This window comes from Enoplosus armatus, chromosome 20 (assembly GCF_043641665.1).
Source record: "Enoplosus armatus isolate fEnoArm2 chromosome 20, fEnoArm2.hap1, whole genome shotgun sequence".
In the NCBI taxonomy this organism is placed as follows: domain Eukaryota; kingdom Metazoa; phylum Chordata; class Actinopteri; order Centrarchiformes; family Enoplosidae; genus Enoplosus; species Enoplosus armatus.
In genome coordinates this window covers 632,038-655,482 of record NC_092199.1, presented here as the reverse complement: position 1 = coordinate 655,482, position 23,445 = coordinate 632,038, and the positions used below count along the sequence as shown (strand labels likewise).

Genomic DNA, 23,445 nt, shown 5'->3' with positions numbered 1-23,445 from the left:
AACCAGTGAGCATGTATGGTAACTGATAGCCAAATGCACAGAAACGTTTAGACTTAATGCCCCACAAACAGACACAGTAGAGCCGCTACTTCTTCAGATTTCGGTTTCTTTATTTCAGGAAGATTATGGATCATGAAACATCACACGTTATCAAAGCAGTTTCCTTCTATGATATGGAAACCATCCAGAACACCTGCAATTCTATTCTCATCACAGATTAGTACTGACTCAGTGTTTCTGTTTCCAGGTCAATTATGGAGGCAAAGAGAATTCAAAATAACTCGATACAAATAGCGTCTGGATATTTATTCTTTTTCCTGGTATAAAAATAAGTTCTAAGTGCTTCACACACTTTAATACTGTCTCTGCTTTGGCATGTTCACAACTCGGATGTCAGCGTGTGTCGTCAATTGTAAAACTGATCTGTGCTGCCGTTCGTCTACTGCTTTTAACTCTGCGTTCGTTATTATCGGAAAGACGATGTCACTTTGTCCTACTCAAAGCCACCACCAAAAACTGAACTGAGACTGAATGCCTTTGTCTTATTTGTGACCGTCATTAAGAGACACAGCTCATTCCTAATTGGGAGCCTGAGTTGTGTGATTTTAACCAAGAGTTTTAGTTGCCTAATCATAATTTATTAACCATAACTACAATCTCTTTCTAACCTTGACCACACTGTAGTTACCCTGTGCAGATAATGCAGAAAGAGAAACTTTCTAAACCGTCAGCATTGAACAAAAAAAAGCTATGAACGTAGTCTGGGGTTTTGCAGAATCGACAAATATTGATGTTGTTTGGTGATCGGGTTGACAAATCTGGAGACGAGGTGCGTTTTAGGATTGCAGCTGTCAGATCTTTTTCAGCAGAAATGGAACAAACACACGATATGAACATGAAAATACTGAAACTTAAAAAGACAGAAATATCAAATAAAAGGGAAAGTCTGCACACGACAGTGAAGACCTACAACATTTTGACAGCTGATGTTTTTTTCCTGGTTCTGAGGTTTACGTTCAGCTGTCTTTTTTTAATATGCTGAGCGTCAATGTAGCAGAACAACAGCTTTACATGTAGTCATAATGAAGCTTTTTTGCTGAGTGAGAAAATGAGCTTTAGTCTTTTTGTTAATGTAAAACACATCAGATATGAGGACAAAAAGAATAAACACAACGACACAATGTTCACTTGGATTCCTTTCAGATGTACGCAAACTAAAAACTACATATTCACAGTTTGTTAAACTAAAACATCCAGAATGCCTCAGCGACCACAACAGGGTTTCCATTTTAAAGTCCCAGACTCTGTCCACAATTCAGCTGAATCTCCAGGTTGTTTTCTGTAGTATTGTGACAAACAATCCAGCTGAAATGGTCAGAACTACACAACAGTGCAAAACAAAATTTTGCAGTAGAAAGTGTAAGACATTCAAAAGAACTACAAATCCCAGTTATCTTTGAGATAATAACTCAGGGTTACAAAATGGGATAAAATAACAAAATCTATTTAATTCAGTTTTGGAATATTGTAAACAAACAACTACAAACATGCAAATAAGCTAAAAACTGCTAGAAAAAAAACATGAACTGATCAAAACATGAATTCAAACCTACAGCCAATCACAGGCCGTTTGCCAAATACTTCAATCATAAAATCATAAATGAATCACAGATACGTACGTACACATAATTAAGATCAAATAAAGGTAGAAGAGCAGAGACAGATAATGTGAAAAGTGAGGAATTTGTTTCAGGGCGACGGACAAGTCCGAAACATTTTCCAGCAGCGGTTTTCAAAATGTGTCTGTGACGAGACCAAAGTCCACAAAGGTTTTGTTTCAGTGTAAAAACCACAGCCAGCATGCAACCAGCAGCACAAAGGTGCATTCACACTATTTGCTTTTGAAATTTAAAATGCGAAACACAAACTTTGGAAAGAAGGCAGTTTAGTGTGAATGTGTCCTCAGCTACGAGTGTTTGTCCTCTTTGGAAACCGCTGTTCTAGAAAACGCCGTATCCGTCGGTGTGGCGCGTCGCAACAGCAAAGGCCGGGTAGCCCTCGTAGGTGGTGTAGGCGGTCAGGTCCTGACCCAGAGACACAGCCTGCTTCAGCTGGGAGGCGACCGCAGACGCTGCCGGGCTCGCCAGAGTGTAACCTGGTGAGAGACGAGACCACGACTCGCGAGCTTTTATCAACCACTCTTTCACTTTGCAGTAAGCTGTGAAGTTTGTCATTATATATGTTAGTTGGTCATTGATGAGTAATTTAGTGGGATTAGTATTTCTCGTTGTCCTGCAGTAAGCACTCTTTTTGGCCACTTGGGGGCAGAAGAACTCCACAACAAGCTGACCTAACACACACACACACACACACACACACAGACAGACCTGATATACAGTATACCACTACTAAAAACGATCCATTCTGATTGGCTGGCAGGTGTGGTTTAACCTTCAGACGCAGGTGTCTGGTTGCAGTTCTAAATGAATGCGACAGTATTAAACTGGAGGTAAAGACGTAACAGTGAGTTCCCACGTGTTACTTTAATAAACTACAACCAAAAACCCTCATTTACAATGAATTATTCAACTGTGCACGGATGGTTATTGTACATGCATGAATGAATCTCTGTCTCCATAAAAATGTGGAGAAACATCGTCACCCAGTTTGATATTTTTGGGAGCAGGTTTGTCAAATGATTCCCAGAAAGCGGTGTCTATTCGAGGCCACTTGTCATGTTTCTATCGTTGGAGAAAATGTACTGTTAAGCATGAATGTCAAATACTGTGTTGTTAATGTGCTAAAGCATTCAAAACCACCAGCATGGAGCTTTAAAACCTTTTTATAAGTGGAGGTGATTTTTTATCTAACATCATTCACAGCCTTATTGTCTTTCTGTTACCATCAGAGAGATGATGCCGTCTGAGCGTCAGGTGAGAGTCTGTTAGTAGGTTTGTTGAGTAAGAAGTTAGTTGGCTTTGGGTACGGACCTTCACATACCTGGGAAGGCTACTGAGGCCACAGCGGCAGCAGTAGCACAGCTGGTGTCTGCGGCGCCCTCTGTCTGCAGACCAAGTGTCTGCAGGGTGTGCTCGGCTGCATGGACTTTAGCTTCTTCCACAGCAGCACACAGCTTAGCAGGCGTGAAGGGGTGGCTGCAGAGAGAGAATCCAAATCTAATGTAGCTGGATAATACAGAATCATTTCAATGCATGAGCAGTAGTTTGTGCATGTAAAGCTGATATAGGGGCTTACAGGCCAAAGTAGGGGCTGGCAATATGGTTGAAATTCTTTTCACAAAATTGTGGATATTTTCTGATATCAGTATAAATATATCATGACAAACATATGGAAAATCACCATATGCATAAAGTTAAGTGACTGGTGAAACTAACCTGTACACTGATTGACTAGTCCACTAATATACAGTAACCACTACTTGATACTAGTTTTTTGTCATTAGTAGTTGTAGCAGAAGCATTAGTAGAAACAGTTGTATAAGTAATAGTATTAGCAGCAGTGGAGTGGGAGTATATGGCCTATAGTATAAAGCACCACTAGTTGCTGAAAAACAATGACTAGTACGAGATTTTGTTCAACTAGAACGATAAAGACCGAACTAGTGATAACAGGATATGGAATAAATGCTCAGACAGCTTTCTGTAAGGACGAGCAGTAGTAGTCCTAGTAGGATTAGGACTAGCAGTTGGAGAGGTAGCAGCAGGACTAGATGTTGTACTAGTAATGGGAGTAGTGGTAGAAGTAGTGGTTGTAATAGTTTTAGTAATAGCAGCATTGATAGCAGTAGCAGAAGTATTCTTACACGTTGGGGTACTGTGTAGCCAAAGCTGGTATGGTGATCTTGTAGAGAAAGAGTTGTCTCTGGTCTGGACTGATGGCAGAGTGGAGCTGATAGACGGGCTGACCCCAGTTATTCTTTTGACACATCTCCTCCAGAACCTGACAGACAGACAGGCAGACAGACTTTACCCAAAGCTCATGCCGTAGGGGAGGGTTGGAACATAGATCAACCAGTAAACCTCTTCACCACGACAGTCCAGTACGGTGATACGGCACCTATCTGCCTCTCTGGGTTCCAAAAGCCGGTTCCATTTTGGATCCGGTTCCAAGTTGGTAAAATACCCATATTTATTCAGCTCTCCAGCCAAAGAATCCCTAATCAATTTCTTTCAACATTTCTCTTAGGTCATCTTTTTTTGCCTCTTTGTGACACTACAGGCAACATAGCTGGTGACTTCTCATTGTGGGTGTGTGGATACGCTTCATCCAAGTCAGCGGGACAACTACATAATGTAATATTTGCAGAAGGGTACTCACAAAGAACGACAAATCCTTTGCACTTGAATACGAGCCTACAGTCCAGATGGCTGCCGCTGATGTGGAACGTTCTGTTCACGTTAGTATTAAACAAACTGGACTGTGTTTGTCTCTACACCATCACAGCTCATCTGGCTCGTAGCGACCACCCGGTACCCCATAGTACTTCCCAGAACATACCCTGGAGGACATGACCCTTTCAGTATCCTTGATTATGTCCTGGTCATCCAACAATGGACTTTGGTTCTTGATCCCAATGGAAGTAATTTGGTGAGTGCAATGTTATCACCAATAGAAATGGTGGACAAAACTACAAAAATAAGACCTAAGTTGTAATTGGCCAGTATAACCCCTCGAAAGGTTTCCTGGTTCTCAGGTGTGTTCTGTTACCTGTGGTGCAGGTTTGATGGCAGCAACCTTCAGGCTCATGGCGGCAGGGTTCATGGGGGTCAGCTCCATACCTGGCAGCAGGTCGTACAGCTTCTCCTCCACCTGCTTGTCCACCTTCAGGCCATAGGAGGCACCACCACTGCCGCCTCGACCCATGGCGCCGACCCCGGAAGCGTAGGCCAAATAGCCCCGCCCACCGAGCCCCCGCACCCCGGCAGCCCCTACAGGTACAGTCATGTAAATTTCTACAGGAGACCGAAAAGGCAGTGAAATCAATCAAATCACCGGAAATCAACCGGGAAGAAGAATCAGACAAGTCAAACAAATTATTCAGTGAACAGGTACAGTGGTAGCCATGGTAACAGAACTCCACCTTACATCTACCCAGTGTTAGCACTACAGCGGTAGTCATGGTAACAGTACATCTATCCTGCTGCAGCGCCTAACAGTCACTGAGGATTATTTCTCTGGATGATTCATTTTTTGCACCATTCTTACACCAGATTTTATATCCAATTAACAATAGAGTCTCACTTTTGATTCAGTGGATCATATTTGATTCCTGGATAACAACAATATTCAGACATACAAATCATTTTGAGATAACATTCTTTATATTTGGGTGATTGTGATCAAATACAGTTCAGTTGGACTTTTAAAGCAGTATAAGCAGATCATGAAAATCATATTACTGGTAAACTGACCGTTCCAAAACCCAAACCCTCTTAGTTACTGTAGCCACATCTGTCAACCCTTCAGTTCACATACACGGTTTATAACGGTGGCAGATGTAGCATCGAACTTCATAGTCATTTCTGAAAGAATGGGTACTTGATTTCAGAGTAGTAGTAGACAAAAGCAGCTCCTCATTTCTAGCTGGTGACCGTTGATTTTACTGAGATGACAACTGTCTTTGGCTAACTAGCTAATTGGGCTAACGTAACTCTATCTCCAGTACCGCTGACCCGGGTTGCTGGAGTGTAAACTTCCCCATATCCAAAAAAGATCAGGACACTAACGTTAGCTGAAGCTCTGATAGCATCCAGGACCAGCTCCCACACAGTGGATGTGCTAGCCATGACCTGGGATTTGACCTGCTCTATATGAGATGACCACTGTTATTATTATGTGATATAAATGAAACCGAATTGAATTGAATTCCTTCTACTTTTGCTCTTCTGTTTTTTGGTTTTGGAAACTCTTTGTATCTCTCTGACTACGGTTGCTAAGCTGTGGTTGGACAGTTACTGTGTGGAGGAAGGTTTCAGCGAGCGCTCAGTTCACCAGCTGAAATCTAGATGTGGAAACGTGCAAGCTGTCCGGTGAAAACCCTCTCCCTCGAGCTGTGTAGCTTTTTATTTGAACTGAAAGTATAATATCTGTCAAACACGACATTTTGGAGATTTTGGAGAGGTTTCAACTGACAGCAGCGGTTTGCCTCAAAATTCTTAACACGATAAAGTTAAATATTATTGAAGAACAGCTGCAAGGGAGCTCAGACTCACACAGAAGCAAAAGGGTTTTTTCAGTTCAAAAGACTGACATTGCATGTTTTTGTTTTTTATAGGAAGATCTCTATGCTAGCAATAAAGTCTATCATCTGAGACCTTAAAACCGACCTGCGGTCCCCAAACATGAGATTCGCTGTTACACCACAGAGAAGAAACTGACAGAGAGACTAACTTTGAACTAATTCTGGTGCTTTTCTGAAACCCTTGAAGCATTCTTATGTTTCTATTTGTGAATGTGAGCTCACCTTGTAACATCATTTTTAACATCCAGCCAGTGAAGAAGGATCATTCAGCTTCTTCTGTTTAAGATTAGGAGGAAAGCAAAGAGCGTCCGTCCTCACCTCTAACAGACGGCGTCCTGATCAGACCTCGACCTCCAACTTGAGCTTTGGCCGGCGGGAAGCGGAACTGTCCTGGTATGGCAGTGTAGGCTTGGGGGGCATAAAACACGGGCGGACCAAGATACGCCGCTGAGGGGTCGTACACCTGGAGGAGGAGGAGGAGGGAAGAAAAGAGTTTTTACTTTTTATCTTTGATATAAATGATTCTTAAAAGGAAAAGGTTTTGATTTGGAGCATGAGTCAGATAAATGTTGACTTTCCATCTTGCGCCATCATCAGGTCAAAGCTCTTAAATACCCAGTGAAATATCTCAACATCTGCTGATGGACTGTGATGAGATGTGGTTCAGACCTTCATGGTCCCCTCAGGATGAACTGTAAGAACTCTGGTGATCCTCTGACTCTTCATCTAGCGCCATCATCAGGTCAACATGTTAACTGACCAAATACTGTGAAATGTTTCTCAAATGTTACTTTATTTTAGAGTGATATATTGCAAACAGATATAATGAATGAAAAAACAATGAAAAATATTGTGAATGATGGGAGAGTTTATCGTAGCTGAGTGTTGGTAAGAAGTGTGCACTCAATCACACAAGAACTGTGAGTATGAACTGAATACATCTGCTTTGTGCAGTCAGCTGGACATCAGTAGATGAGAGCTTTGCATGAGGTCAATAGGTTTGATCTCTGTTTGTCTCCTAATAATAATGATAATAATTCATTCATTCATTTTGTGGCAACGATTTAAACTGTCCACTAGATGGAGATGTTGACCACAGTGACAGCCAAGCATCACATCAACTACTGCTGTGTCTTCAGGGACGTTAGCCTTCAGTTGATGTTACAATATTTTATATATACGATGACGTTTTTTCTTTTTAAGGCTGTATCCTTAAACATATTTGATGAGCCATAAAACATCTTCCAGACTATAAAAATAAAAATTAAAGCTGCTTTAAAAAGAAAAGAATGAACTTCATTATAGTAACAAACATAACAGATCGTAAAGGCTATACGCCAACTTCACAACTACTCAGTCCTTTAGTATTCTGTCAGCACCGTGAATAATGAAAAATAAATAAATGAAAATAATAAAAATACTGTTTATGTGTATATGTAAAAAATTTGATTAGAATAATCCAGTTAAGAAGGATCATATCCACGTAAATGAACGCACAAAACAAAATCCAGACAGCATGCTAACATGCTGATGTTTAGCAGGTATAATGTTGAGCATGTTCGCCATCTTAGTCTAGCGTGTTAGCATGCAGTAAACATAAAGTACAGCTGAGGCTGATGGGAATGTCATTAGTTCTGCAAGTATTTGGTCATACACATTTCACATTAACATGTTGACCTGATGCTGGTGCTGCTAGCATGGCTAAAGAAACTCCAAACTCTCACACAAACAGCTTCATGTTAAGGTGTATACTGTATATACATATGATCGCACATTTATTTCAAGATCCTGCTGAGACTTCTAAAAGCTGTAAAGATCAGATCAGCAAGCATTATGCTCAGAGAACAAATATAAATCATTCAATCATAAACCCATGTTGATGTTTCCTCCACCTAAACAAACCTGTTCCTCCTGCAGGACCTGGTGTCACAGTTTGTGGTGTGTTCGGTACCGTACCTGTCCCAGAGTGTAGGCAGCGTAGTCGGTCTGCAGTAGTGGTCCTCCTCGTCCTCCAGTCCCTCTGGTGTAACGGACATAACTGTCCTTGTCCACCGGCTTGGCCAGAGTCACCTCGATAGGAGACCCATCCACCACCTGGAGGGAAGAGAACAAAAAACACACTTAAAAATATTTTTTAGTTTTTAGTCCATGTTTGTACATTAGTCACATGCCATCAGAAATATTCAGATCCTTTACTTCAGTAAAAGTACTAATGCCACGCTTATACTCCTAAATACTCTACACTACAAGTACAAGTCCTGCACTCAAACCTTCCTGAAGTAATAGTATATTAGCATCACAGTAACAGTGTATAAGTACTGTCAGTATCACAGTGTATAAGTACTGTCAGTATCACAGTAAAATGTCCCTGTCAGTGTTCTGGATTCATATTTCTGCTGCATCCATGTGTCTGTAGATGTTTCAGGTTGGCCCCACAGCTGCTGACCTTTCCGTTGAGGGCGTTCATGGCGTTGATGGCGTCTTCTCTCTGAGTGAAATGGACAAAGGCGTAGTCTCTGATCTTCTTCACTCGCTCCACTGCACCTGTCACACAAGAAACTCTTCTTTAAAGTAAAGTTTGGATCTTTATTCAGCCTTTTGGAGCTGCAAAGTTCAGACCATCCTGTTAATATTTCATTTTTATCCCATTTTAGTTTAGTTTTTTATTAGAAAACATATACAACTGCATAAAACAAGTAAAGATTGGTGCATGCAAGGACACTCTTTGAGAGCTGACTGCTGGATTGTGTTGTGTTGTAGTACCTGGTCTGAGGCTGTTGAACTCCTTCTCGATGATCTCCTCTGTGGTCTGCAGCATCAGGTTCCTGACGTACAGTATCTTGACGGTTGCCATGGTATCCTCGTCCACCTCCACCTCAGGCTCCGCCCAGTCCACGGCGATGGCATGACCCCACAGCTGAATACGACCTGAGAGAGACCACAAGTAGGTTTCATTCTGTTATTTATCGTCTTTAATGTCTTTGTTAGTGTTATTAGCTCACAGTACACCACGTGTGTCACTTCTTTTGAAAACCTAAACATTAAACGGTCTTTGGCCATGAATCTTACTGTGAAAATGACTGCACTCATATGTTGGCATTTTGTCAGTCAAGTATTGTCCATCATGCAGCATATTGATAACATATTGATCTTTACATCAGAGGGCTAACCCAACTAGCATTGTTTTGCTAACAGACAAAGGTTGACCCATGCTTTTGGGGTGGAGCTCACTGAAGTGCTCAGATGACCTAATTAAAGCGTATTCAGCAGCAATTGTTTGCTTTTATTATTATTGAACTGAAGAAAGTACTTGGAACAAATTCGTGCACTATTACACCTCCAGTAGTATTTTCCATCTGAAAAACGTTTTTTGCCCAACAGAAGCACCAATGACTCAGCATCTGCAGTTGCTGAGTCATTGTTACGCAAATGATCTATTTCTCTATGTTATCACTGAGGCTTTCAGCTTCAGCCTCAAGGAGAAGCAGCACTTCTTTATCAGACGGGTTAACAAGTAAAATGTCCATGAAATGTTTTCTAATCCACACAAACTGAAACTGGGTCTTTAAATGTGTTTGTGGTTATTTCAGATAGCTGTGATCACTCCCATCATATAGAGTTTATCTTATCATCACAACCCATCAGAGCTCTTCTTCTATTGGACACTGACCCAGTGACACAGGATTCTCTGTGATTGGCTGGTGATAACGCTGTCAATCAAAAGGAGACTTTGACATTTTTTATCATGTTGTGTTTACTTTTACGAGGTGTCTGACACTTTAAAGGGGTTAAGGGTAATGTTGGTACTTTGGCAGCTTTAGAATAACTGTAAACCATTACAGATGTTGAACATCAGGTCAACATGTTCATGTGTCCAAGACTTTGGTTTATGACCAAATACCTGCAGAACTGATGACGTTCACCAGCCTCAGCTGTTAGCATGCTAACACACTAAACTAAGATGGTGACCATGGTAAACATTCTACCTGCTAAACATCAGCATGTTAGCATTGTCATTGTGAGCATGTTAGCGTGCTTATCTCAAAGCCTTACCTCATGCTAACCGCTACACTCCCTGCTCTCAGCTGTATTATTACATGACATATATTTGACATAAAAGTTGAATGTTCAGTGTTCGACGTCTACCTGGCAGAAGTTTGCGGCGGGCCATGGCAGCCGCTCGGTGGCTCTCGTACTCGACGAAGGCAAAGCCTCGGTTCTTGGATTTGTCAGCGGCGCTGGGGTACACGATGACGTCTACGACCCCGTCAGTGACCTTCCTCATCTCAGACAGGATCTCCTCGCGCTTCTTGGTTTTGGGAATCCCGCCCACAAACAGACGGCAGTTGTCGACGCTGGCACAAACCCCGAGGAGGCGGCCGTTTCTGCCAGACAGAAGAGAAGCACAGTGACGAGATCAAATTTAAACAATTAAAATCAAATTAAAGGAGGTAAATTATAATTAAATGTTAAAACTACAGTTGCTAAGGCATTGCTAATGCAATGCAAGATTGTAGGGATGGGTTCCAATGGCCGGTTCCATTTTGGATCCGGTCCCCGGGTTAGCAAAATACCCAAATGAATCTCTCCATGTGCTGTTTATTAGTAAAGATCAATGGAAAACATAAACTAATATTAACTTTGATTCAGATCAACATTTGAATCTGATCAGCTTCATAGTGAATCAGGAGCTGGTGAAGTACAGAGAGCTGTTCATTCAATGTGTCAGATACTTTTAACGAATAAAAGAAGAAATCCTGACCGGATCTCATAGTTGTTGAGCTGCTTCATGGCTGCTTTGGCCTCCTGTTTGGTGTTGAAGGTGACGAAGGCATAACCTCTGTTGTTCCCGTTAAAATCCATCATCATCCTCACCTCGTAGATCTTACCGAACTGGAGAGAGGAAGAGAGAAATGCAAAAAGATGTGAGAACAACATGCAAACTTGTTGGAACAAGATATTTTAGCGTAGTGACAAAACACTCTCCCTCTCTCACCTTCTCGCACAGTGGAACCAGTTCATCTTCAAACAGATCTCTCGGTAGTTTCCCCACGAAGATCTCGCTGCCTCTCTCCGGCGGGGGGCCGTCCCAGCCGGGCGGTGGGCCACCGTACCGCCGCTGGCCGTTCTCCTGAAACACATCCAAGAATAAAGACTGAATATAGGAAAAAACACACAGTAATGATCCTAAAAATCTTTCTTCTATCTGAGAATCAAGGGTCATGTAGTAAAACCAGTAACCTGTTCTTTTCTGATCTAAACCAACATCATCCAACATCTAAACTCTTCCAGCCAGAATCCGTTTGAGAGAAATCTCCAGGATGTATTTAGCTTCACTTCAGCTTCCTACCTGCTGCAGTTGGTATCCTGTGCGCTGCATGAGCGCCCGCAGTGCCGCCTCCTTCTGCGTCCCCGCCAGTCCGTCCCCGCTTGCTTTCTGATTGGATTCCATTGGGTGTGATTGACAGCAATATGTAAATCAGGGAAATTAGGGGTGCTCACTGGAAAATGACAGAAAACACCAACATATGTGTTATTTTTGTTTTAAGCCTCAAATCAGAGTTTCTCAACCGCTGTGGTTCCTCGATATGCAGAGTTTTTGAAGTTACATTCTGATACCACATGAAGAATAATTGAGAGCTGGCATGAATACTGACGCTGTAGATGGAGATGTAGACCTCCACCACTCCAACACTAAAATATCTAACCATAACTCTCTTCTGATCATATTCCTGCTCCCCTGAGGATGAACCCTTTAAAAGTATTACCTAGGATTGAAACATACTATAATATCTATTCTATTCTACTCCAAGGCCCCTCACCCCGACTCAGTGTCCAACAGGTCAGACTGTGGTTAAACTTCCAGTGTGTAAGGATAGTAACTGTTAGTGTGGCTGAAGAGCAGGATGTTCTTGACAAAGACAGCATTGCTTTCAGTTTTCTTCCCTGTCAAATAAAGGTGAAGTAAAAACAACAGTCCCGGTGGTGTCCTCACTGTGACTGTGTGTCCTCACAGCGCTGCTGATTCTCCGGCCTGTTTTCCTGCTCTGAACAACAGATACGAGTCGTGTTTTGAAGTGAGCAGCAGAGAGGTCAAGGTCTGTTCAGTAATCATTGACAGAGACTCTGTACAGACAGACAGACTGTCCATCTGTGGGAACATACAAGGTTTCACTTGGGAATTATGGGACCCAAATGTATTAAACACGCACATATTTTCCCAATCCTGTAACTCTAGCCTCAATCTAAAACTCTAAAACTCTAAAACCAAGTCTCAAAGCTCAAACAACCTTTTGAAGAAGTGAGAAACAAAACGTCCTCACTCCCTAAAAATGTCCTCACTGTCCAAAAATGTCCCCACCTTCTAAAAATGTACTCATGATGGCCTGATGAAATAAAGGTCATAGAAAATAAACAATCTCTGTGTTGATTCAAATGTAAATAAGCTTTATTTACATGAATGTGTATCAGCCTTTGTTCCAAAAGAAATCATATGACGCAATGTAAAGACAATGTGATAATAATCAGTAAACCTACTAACCCTCTGTTTACATGATTTACTCAAAGCCTTGAAGGTGTCAGGAGTAAATTATCTTTTCAGATTTGTGCGCACTGATCAGTAATTCATGAATTTATACATTTCACTTCATTTCATTTTGTTTTTCCAACCAGTCGTCAGCAGCAGACTTGTTGACTTGAATCACTGAAGAAATAAAGAGATGTGGACGGAGTACCAGAGGTCTGAGGTCACACACACTGTAGTTTATCTGGACTCAGTCCCACACACACCGTCCTGCTGCCCCAAACACTCACTAGAGCTCCACATGTGGATTCATCCGCTACTGAAAATAGTCTCCATAAATGCACTATTTCCTCTTGTTAGTTTGATTAAAACTGCAGCGAGCAGCTGTTGGAGGGAATGACTGAGCCTTTTGAAACATGAAACTATATATTTCTGAGGAGTTTTTAAAGGCTGACGTCTTCAGTAGGAACCAATGGGCCGAGAGCTGAGAGCCACAGACAGGAAGTGAGACAGGAAGTGAGACAAGAAGTGAGACGGGACTGAGAGACGGACTGACAGGTTGATTTGGGTACAAACATGGGGTTTGTTGATGATGAGAAAAAATATAGAACACCAGAGTTATCATGTTGGTAGAAATAAAAAAAGCAGCTACTCTCGTTCTGACAGGAGGAGAACACACACACACACACACACACACACACACACACACACACACACATATAAACACAAACACACAGCTAAGTGCTACTTCAAGCTAACCCTTTGAACCTTAAAGAAAGGTTGATATAATCCGTTTAATGCTAAACAGCTTGCTGCTGCATCTTCACTGCATCCATTAGCATGTTGATTACACACACACACACACACACACACACACACACACACACACACACACACTTTCTGTTTAATTTCAAAGAGAAACACTTCACATCAGAGGGAGGGTGAGAGGCAGAAAACAGAGAGAGAAAGAGAGATAGGTCAAAGGTCATGAAGATGATGATGATGGTGACAGCTTGTTTTCATAACAGCTACAAACACACATCGTCTCTTACAGAACTTTATTTAAACTTGTTGAGATTCAAAGTTTCCAAAGATCCCAAATCTGTCCGGCTGAAATGTGTGTAAAATGGTGGAAGAAGTATTCAGATCATTTAGCTTTAGTAAAAGTAGAAATACCACTGAAAATACTCTGTTACAAGTAAAAGCCCTGAATTCAAATTGTTACTTGTAAAAGTAGAGAAGTATTATCTAAAAATGTATTTAAAGTGAAACAAAGGTCTGTTTTTATCACAAATGAAAACATGTTGGAGCATTTTAATGTTGTAGTTCATCAATGTGGAGCCACGTTCAGGTACTTTGTGTACTACTGGGTAGATTAGTAGTTAAGTACTGCATCATATCATGTGTTTTTTATGTATGTAAATGTAGTGCAGTAGAAGTAGAAAGTAGAAGAAAAAGAATGTATGAGCGTTAAAATAGTACTTAAGTACAATACTTGAGGAAATGTACTTTGTTACTTTCCACTACTGAAAATTATGCAGCTATAAAAACATGGAAATACTACTAACAGTAATAAAGAGGTTAATAAAAGTAATTAAAATGTTTTAATTTCAGCAGTTTAGCTGAAAGTTGACGGTTTAAAGGTGAACTGGTTCAGGTGACCTGAGAGTCCGCAGGAGGACAAACAAGCTGCTGAAATCCACCAATCAATACAGCTGACCGAGGGGCGTTTAACACACACACACACACACACACACACACACACACACACACACACACAAAATGTACATTCTTTCTTAATTTCAGTATTTGCCTTCAATTTGTTTAAGGAAACAAATCAATAAAATAATTAAATGATAAAACTTTAATGAAGGAAGCTGACAAATGACTGAAATGATTAATCAGCTATGGTGTCACCGATGATCTCTTCATCCAATCAGCTGTGCTTCATTCACACAGAATGATCTCCTACGATTCCCAGCATGCATTTCAACAAATCTGCCTCATCAGCCAGCTTCAGCTTCAGCTCTCGCTCATTAATCTCAATAATAATAATGAATTAATCATCTTCTGTCTCTGAGTTTAGTCTCTTTGACACAGAGACACAGCAGCAGACTGTCTGTTGACTGAACTTGTGCCTCGTGTTTAGTGTTAATTAGCACATGCTAGCATGCTAACAGGCTAAAGTAAGACCATGGTGAGCTCACAGAAACCTCCCAGGCGTCACTGATGAGTTGTGTTTCTGTTCTGTAACCAGCTCTCACATCTGACACCTTCACAGTTCTGATAAAATGCATTTGGAACTTGTTTCTAGTGGAATCGGCATGTTTATATAATCCATCATAAATCTGGACTGCAGCTATTCACATTAAATCATCTTCAGTTTCAAACAGTCCTGAAAAAGAAAATGTGCAAAAGATCTGAAGCTAATAGAGACTTTGAGAGGCTGATGAATGGAAGTAAGATACTTGTTTCCTTTACGTCTCTAAAAAGTGGATCAGACAGCTGCAGCTGATCCAGAGTCCTCACTAAGACCAGGAAAGACCACATCAGTCCAGTTGGTCTAGTCCAACCTAAACCTGGAGAGCCATCATTCAGTTTTTACGCTCCACAGATCTGAAACAAACTCCCAGACAACTGCAGGTCTGTTCCGTCTCTCAGTGAATATACTTTTTAATTCATATCTTCTGAACTGTGATTTATTTAAATATATTACTATATTTTGTCACTTTGAGTTGTTGAAAGCTGCTGTTGAAGTCAACGTGTCCGTCCAACATTTATGGACCAATCAGCTCCAGAGACTGGGAGCAGTGGGAAGCTGCTGACGGAGCTCTGTGTGGAACCAGCCGCTGCTTTATAATCAGCTTTCTGTCTCTTTGGTCTTTTTATTCAAACCCTTAAAGCCCACTGAAATATCAATGTTCTTAATTATCAAAAGCACATACTGATGATATTACTTCTGTACTATTACTTGCAATGGAGTATTTTACACTGTGGTGTTACTTTACTTCTCTCAGTACTCCTGATTATTATTATTATTATTATTAATAAGACAAAGAAATTGATTAACAACCTTCATGCTTTTTGGTATTTAACCCCTTAAAACCCGTTTAACCTCACAGAAACCCATTGGGATATAAATGTACTTGAAGTATTTATTTTCAATACTTAAAACACTTGATAATCACTTGATAATCCTTGTAGTACTACAGGTAGTACTACAGTAAAGTATCACATGTTATATTTAAGGTGTTTTACAACAAACAGCGGTAGAGCGACACTAACGTAACACACTGTCTCTCTCTCCGTTAGAACACATGTTAAGCCTGCTCGGCCTGTTTGTTCAGTTAGCCATGTCTAGCCTCTGTGATGGCTACTGTTCATCAGACACCAGCGAAGAAGAGTGGTCGAACGACACTTACTTTACACGCTCTCTCTCTCTCTCTCTCTCTCTCTCTCTCTCTCGCTGTTTGTGGCTTTAAAAGAAATAAAATTCAACTTTGAAAAACAGAAAAACTCACCTGAGCAATTTCAGAGATCACCTCCCTCCGATCAGAGCTGTGTCATTCTGAGGACCGAGTGTGTGTGTGTGTTTGTGTTCACGTGTCATCAGGGGCCTCACTGTGTGTGTGTGTGTGTGTGTGTGTGATCACATCATATCAAACTCCAAAGGTTCACTGTCTTGGTGTTAGCTTTACGAGCCGGCCGATGTTAATGTTTAACCTGCTGCTATCTGTGGACACACACACACACACACACACACACACATGCAAATACACACACCAACGCAGCAGGACTAAATGTGTGTGTGTGTGTGTGTGTGTGTGTGTGTGTGTGTGTTGCAGGAGGCCTTTGACCGACAGTCAGTCTATCTGGATCAGAGTGCTCTGCAAAGGTCTCTTCACCTACTAACACACATACACACACACACACACACACACACACACACACACACACACACACACATGCGCGCGCACACACACACACACACACACACATGCGCGCACACACACATGCGCGCACACACACACACACACAGACACACACACACACACACACACACACACATGCACACACACACACACACACACACACACACACACACACACACACAGACACGTGCACACACACACACACACACACACACACACAAACTGACAGCTGTTAAATGTCTTCTGTCAACGTACTCTTGTTAAATAAAGTTTAAAAACTATAAAAACATTTAAATCTCCATCAAATCGTTTGTTCTGTTGGATCCAACGTTAAAGAGTCACTTAGCTCAAATAGTTAGCTCGCTTATTAGCACACCTCCCAGCATGGACTGCATTTGCATTAAAATTCTCCAGAGATCCGTGTCTGTGTTCATTTGAAGAAAGTTTGATGGAGGTTTTGTGTCTTTTTACACTTGATGAGTCACATGACCGGCGTCTTTTGTGAGCAGTTCCTCCCTCAGCTGTGACTGCTCAGGCTCAGGTCTGTATCACTGCAGCTACATAGACCACTAGTGGAGCAGGTTAAGCTAGCTGTCTTCACTGTGTTATTAGTGTATATCAGAACATAACATTAGTCAGCCACAACTACTTGATGTTGAGTGTCTGCTTTCATTTAACCACAACAAGGTTCATTTATTTGTATTGACATTCAACAGCTCCCATAAGAAGAAGAAGAAGAAGAAGAAGACGAAGCCATGAGTGTGTGTGTGTGTGTGTGTGTGTGTGTGTGAGTGTGTGTGAGTGTGTGGGGCTCATTAAATAAATTACAGATCAAACTACCCAGCAGTATATAAAGTTATTAAAATGAGCTCCACCTTCAGCTGCAACATTAAAGACATGAACACATGAATGCATCAATATATATGATATTCCAATAATATCATATATATTATTCTGCAGAGTGAATACCTTTACTTTTGCTGTTTACCAGCAGGGAGGCTCTGATGAGAGACACGATCCAGATGCATTATGGGAAGTGTAGGCTCCAGTGTTTTTGGACTAACAGTCAGGATCTCTCCACCTCTGCTGCTCACATCTGTCTCTCACAACAACATGGACTCTGAATCACTGAATGAACTAAAAGTCAGAATATAAATTCAATGATGTGTTCTTTGTCTGTTAAACCCTGAGTAATGTCTGCAGGTCTTCCTGTCCAGTTTCCTCCACAAGCCAGTTTGTATTCAGCCTGAAACACAAAGCTCAGGGCAACATAACACACCTTGCATGTAAAGTTTATTACTGTGAGCTTCTGATAATAACTGAAATACATCAACATTTTCATCAGTTTGTCCTCTTCTCAAGTCTTAAAATCAGGATTTATTATCTCTGTGGTTTAAACAGAAGTGTTATTTTAGCTGAAAGATTTTTCTTCATTTTGAATCCTGAAACAAGAAAAATATGGAAAGAAGAAGAAGGAACGACTTGAAATCGAGCTGTCAGTCATCCAGCAGCTGTGACAGAGACATTTATTCTGAGTTTAGTTCAGTCAATATTAACTGATGCTTTCTGGAAATGTTTTCACTCTGTGCAGAGAGAGTGTGTGTGTGTGTGTGTGTGTGTGTGTTAGCAGTCGAACAGTGGGGTCTTTGATTCAATCAAAGGGGGAGGGATGACCACACACACACACACACACACGTGAACATGAATATTCACAGTTAATGTCCTGGGGGGTCTGTCCTGGGGGGTCTGTCCTGGAGACCTTTAAACAACAGCAGGACCGGAGTCGGTTTTAATCCACACAATTCTTCTTCTTTCTCAAATCCTGGAGCCTACATTACCCACAATGCAACTGGGCCTCCAACAGTTCAGACTGTGGTGTGTTATGCTAATGAAGTGTTCACACAGAGATTGTGGTCTGGACCTGGACTAAGGGACCCCCCCCCCATTAAGTAATCCATCCATGGATCCATACATGCTAACAAGCCAACTGATCAGTGCCACCCCTGCTAGGAGGTGGTTCTGGTACCTGGTCTTAGAAAGAGACTGTAGAGGGTCACACATGTTTCCTCTCTGTCTCTGAATAAAATATTTATCACAACCACAAAGAGAACACAAACAGAGCGGGAAGCAGAAACACAGGATGAGTTCAAGTTGACTGTCTGAGGGTCAGACAAGACGGTTTCTGTCTGACTCCAGGTCTGTCTCCTGTTGTAATGGCAGTGAGCAGCCAGCAGAGGGCGCAACAGGGCAGCAGCACACAGGGATGTCCTCTGTGGAGAGTCATTGTTTCTGACCTCAGTTCAGCTCCTCGTGATGCTCTGAGTTCACTTTAAATGTTGAATGACTTAAACTGAGTGGTTAACAAACCTGAGGGTCGAGGCCCTCCAGGAGGTCGCAGGATAAACGGCTCCCTTCGTGCTACTTGTTGTCTCTTTTTAGCCGTTTTGAGTCTTTTTCTAATCTCAAAGAATCATTTGTACCAAAGACATTTCAGGGTCATCCTGTGCAGTCATTGATTATTATATATATTCAAAAAGTGAATAAGAATTAACATCAACATACAGCTTCGGTCCCACCTGCTCAGTGTGGATGTGAAAGTCCTGTCTGACCCATAACTTATAACTTATTCATGATTTCTGTCATTGTAATCAGATGAAATTCATTAAGAAAAATCTGAAGCACATGACATTTTAGAAGTGAGGATTTCAGCAGGAGACTGGTCCCTGGTCTATGGTCAGCCTCTGGTCGGCCCCTGGTCGGCCCCTGGTCGATGGTCAGCCTCTGGTCGGCCCCTGGTCGGCCCCTGGTCGATGGTCAGCCCCTGGTCGGCCTCTGGTCAGCCCCTGGTCGATGGTCGGCCCCTTGTCGATGGTCGGCCCCTGGTCGATGGTCGGCCCCTTGCGATGATTAACAGGTTCTTCTGGAGATCTTGGACATGTTTCTTGGCCTAAAGTGAAATCTTTTTCATCCAGTAGTGTTATTGTGACCCCACCACAGTGATGGGGGCCCCTGTAACCTGGTTTAGTCTGTAATGAAGCCACCATGTGTTGTTTTCTGTCCATGATGTTACTTCAAGGCAACAGGTTATTATGTACCGAGAGAGGAAGGAACAGGGGGTCAATAGGGGCCCTGAGACCCCCCCCCCCCATGGTTTACATTTGGCCCTGACACACACAGATATGCAGAAACTAACTTGTTCTCCCTGATAGACTTAAATTAATGTTTTTTTCACATTTGGTTGGAAATAAAAGGAAGTTAATTCCGAAAATTCGCCCAAAAGCAAAGAAACATTTCCAAACTGGCTCCAGAAAGATCTTCTGTTTTCTTGATCAACAGATTTGAACTTTCTCAAGAAACGAGATGATGATTAAGATGAAGAGCAGCAGAGGCAGATAGATGAGGAGGAGGAGGAGGAAGAGGAGGAGGAGTTGAGGCAGACTTTTGGACGCACCGTCAGCGTCGCGGTCCTCTCTCGGTTTCAGTCCTCCGTTAAACCTCCTGCTGCTCCGCATTAAACTAATGAAACTAATGAAGGTGATTAAAGCGGACCAGGTCTGCAGCCCCACATCCTCCCTGGACTCCCGGATCATTGAATTCATGTCCACAGGATCTGCAGGTTTTGTTTCCTGCCGCCGGTGGATTCAGTTTCCAGCCTGAAACTCCCATGTGAGCCGGATTCATTTCCAGGCGTGTTGGTGCTCCTGCTCTCCGACCCGAGCCCCGCTCCGAGAACAGGGATGCGAGCTGTTCCTTCACTGTGGCTTGCTGCGGCTCTTTGGTCGCTGATTTCTTCTTCTTTGCCACTTTTCCTCCTCACTTCGCTGCTCTGCGGATTTTTAAGACCCGGTTTCTACTTTTGCTCCTCCACCTGACGGAGCTTCGCGGTGATTCCAACCAGAGGATGTTTATTGTGTTGTTTGTGTTTTATTCCGGATTGAAAATGTTTCGCAGCTCCTGTTTTCTGCCTCTGAGGATCTCTCACCTGGACTCTACTGCAGCGTTTTACTGCACTTTCATCCAACATACAGACAACAGATGTTTTACTTCTGCCTTTCAGTCCGAACCCATTCTGAGGAATTTAAACCAGGAATAATGTTCCGTTAATTTTACAGTCTTGTTTTATTATGTTGGAGGGAACATCCTGGAACCTGTGGTTATATATTTTATCTCCCAGGACTCACTTTCAACTTCGTTTTACTCATTTTGCTTTTAAATTACTTCCCATTTCCCCTCGAGACTGGAAGTAAACCTGCTGCTTCTGCTCCTCATGATGCATCTGCTCTAATCATATTTCCTGGAGGAGAGGAAATCCTGGAAGTGGTGAAAGTTCCCCAGTGTCCCACTTCATCGCCTTTGCTTCAAATCAGAAATGAATTCATAGGAAGGAAGGAAAGAAGAACCCTGAGGACCAGGTACTTCCCCCTTTTTTCCAGATTTTCTCCAGTTTGAGTTATTTTCTTTATCTTCACATATTTCTTTCCTTGAAGACGAAGCAGATAACTGGGCTTCTAATGAACAATGGGTATCTAGAGGAACCCTGAGGATTAAGTACAACAGTATGCAGCGCTCCAGGGAACCTTGAAGTGCCTCAAAAACCCAAGGAACACTCACAAAATTCTAGTCTGTGGAGTACCTTGGAGAACATTTTTGATCTTTAACCCTTTATCCGGCAAGGAACCATATATGGTAACTTCATTGATCTTGACTTTCAACATAAAAATTTAATATTTTTAAAAATGTCACAGAAGTAAAAAAGTCTTGTTGTGTCCTGCAATGACACTCTAGGATTGAAATTTTGAATTTACAAGTATTTCAATGAGTGCCTGATAAAGGGTTAAAGCATCTCTGGCTATTGCTTAATTATATGAACAATCCTGGAGGAACCCCGGAAAGCCCACTCTGAGACCCTCTAGGAAGAATCTGGAGGAACCCAGGAGGAGACTCTGAAGAGCCCAAAGAAATCCCAGAAGAACCCTAATTACCCTCAAGACTCATAAGAAAGCTTTGAGAAATGCCAAACATCCTGGAGGAATTGAGAAGAGCCCATCTTAGAAACTCTAGAGGTACTCTGAAGACCCTAAGGAAATGTGGGGACTTCTGAAAATCTTGAGAAACTCTCAAGTAGCAAGAGGAACCCTAGAAGAACCCCTAAAGACTCTCTAACCCTAACACAGAAAGAAACTGAACTACTTTACAAATCCTAGAAATCACTAAGACTCAAGGAGCCACTAAGAAATCTGAAGAAACCTTGAGGAACACTGACCCTAAGGAAGCTGAAGTCCTTGAAGATTCCAAGAGTTTGTACTTTGAGGAAACCTATAGGGACCCTCAAGATCCAGAGAAAATCTGGGGACCACAGAGGAACCTTAAACACTCTAGAGGAACCCTGGGGACCCCCCAAACAACCAATGGGCACCCTACGGGACCTGCAGTACGCCCTGCAGGAGAAGATCGAGGAGCTGCGGCAGCGCGACACCCTGATCGACGAGCTGGAGCTGGAGCTGGATCAGAAGGATGAGCTGATACAACGGCTGCAGAACGAGCTGGACAAGTATCGGTCTGTGCTCCGGCCCGCCACTGCCCAGCAGGTCCAGGCCCAGCAGCAGAGCCTTGTCCTGCAGCCAGACCAACACCGCAGCAAACGGCAGGCCATCTCTGCCGAGCCCACCGCCTGCAACTTCAGCGACCTCAGCCACGTCACCCTGCCCTTTTACCCCAAGAGCCCACAGTAAGTCCACTTCATGTGTATGTTGTTGAACGTAATGTCTTGTTAAGGGTCGGTTCACTGTCATTTCAAAAACATATGTAAGCATGTTACAACGCTGACATTTAGTTCACATTTCGACAAGAATCCGCCAGTGGCCGGACAGCCAAACCCACAACTGTTATAAATAAATTTTTATTTATTTATCATTATAATGATAAATTAAGAGTTTAGATATTAAATATGTGGCCAATTACAAAAATGATGCCTATTTGAAAAGATGCTTCCAGGCCAGCTCCTGAGGTGACCTGCTGGTCAGCGTCCATGGTCGTCTGATTTCAGCAGCCCTTTGGTAATGTATTGCTTCAGCGGAAGACATGATTCCTTTTGGAAGATAAAATACTTTGATCTCAGGGTGTAAATGTCATTTTTGTTTTGTCTGAAGGTAAAGTTGCACTTTTTGTCTCCTTGTGTGTACAGATTCTACTTGCAGGGTACATGTACCGATTTGTACTTGTACATTACTTAGGCTCCCTTTAAGGTTAGCATCAGTATCCCTCAGGATAGGTAAAAAAAAATCGACCTTAACTTGATTACAGTGATTTAAAGCACCACCCAGTTAGCACACCCAGTGGTCCCAGCTGAAAACACCCATTATGCTGTGCGAGCCTTTTGTTGATCTGACACACCAGCGGTTTGTTTTTTCAGTTTAATGCACTGAACTAAAACCAGTGGGGTGAAGTTCAGGAGAGAACCAGTCAGTGACTGTTGGGAGGAGACACAAACGTGGCATCAGCATATTGTCACTTCAAGCTGTTTAAATGAGAGAACCAGTGTCGTCATCTCGTCTGGAAATTCTCTTTAGGAAAACCTGTATTCTTCTTCTTCAGCTGCTCGTTGTGTTTCGAGAAGAAGCAGGCAGTTGAAGCCACAGTGAGCTGGTTCTGGATGCCCACCAGGCTCTGCTCAGCAAACCCGTCTGTTCTCATGGAGATGTTTGAACTCAGCAGTGTGCTGAAGTCTG

General features: G+C 42.3%; 2 protein-coding genes across 4 annotated transcripts in view; one reads left to right on the top strand and one right to left on the bottom strand.

Annotated features, from left to right (window-relative positions):
• Positions 1 to 2,000: 2,000 nt before the first annotated feature.
• Positions 2,001 to 11,714, bottom strand: a1cf (apobec1 complementation factor). 2 transcript variants are annotated; one of them, XM_070926888.1, is made up of 12 exons: positions 11,613 to 11,714; positions 11,259 to 11,393; positions 11,025 to 11,155; positions 10,409 to 10,647; positions 9,026 to 9,190; positions 8,709 to 8,806; positions 8,219 to 8,356; positions 6,581 to 6,725; positions 4,729 to 4,973; positions 3,824 to 3,960; positions 3,001 to 3,155; positions 2,001 to 2,155 (listed from the first exon to the last, which is right to left on the bottom strand). In XM_070926888.1, exons 1-12 carry the CDS (start codon positions 11,712 to 11,714, stop codon positions 2,001 to 2,003), a joined length of 1,845 nt encoding a protein of 614 aa, XP_070782989.1. The 2 variants fall into 2 exon arrangements, with proteins under 2 accessions (XP_070782989.1, XP_070782990.1); XM_070926889.1 differs by having other exon boundaries at positions 4,729 to 4,949.
• Positions 11,715 to 22,125: 10,411 nt separating this feature from the next.
• Positions 22,126 to 23,445, top strand: part of LOC139303040 (cGMP-dependent protein kinase 1-like) — a 39,279-nt gene continuing 37,959 nt past the window's right edge. For both annotated transcript variants that reach the window (XM_070926734.1, XM_070926735.1), the window contains exon 1: positions 22,126 to 22,445. In XM_070926734.1, the coding sequence (XP_070782835.1) occupies positions 22,126 to 22,445 (320 nt within the window). The remainder of the gene's footprint in view (positions 22,446 to 23,445) is intronic.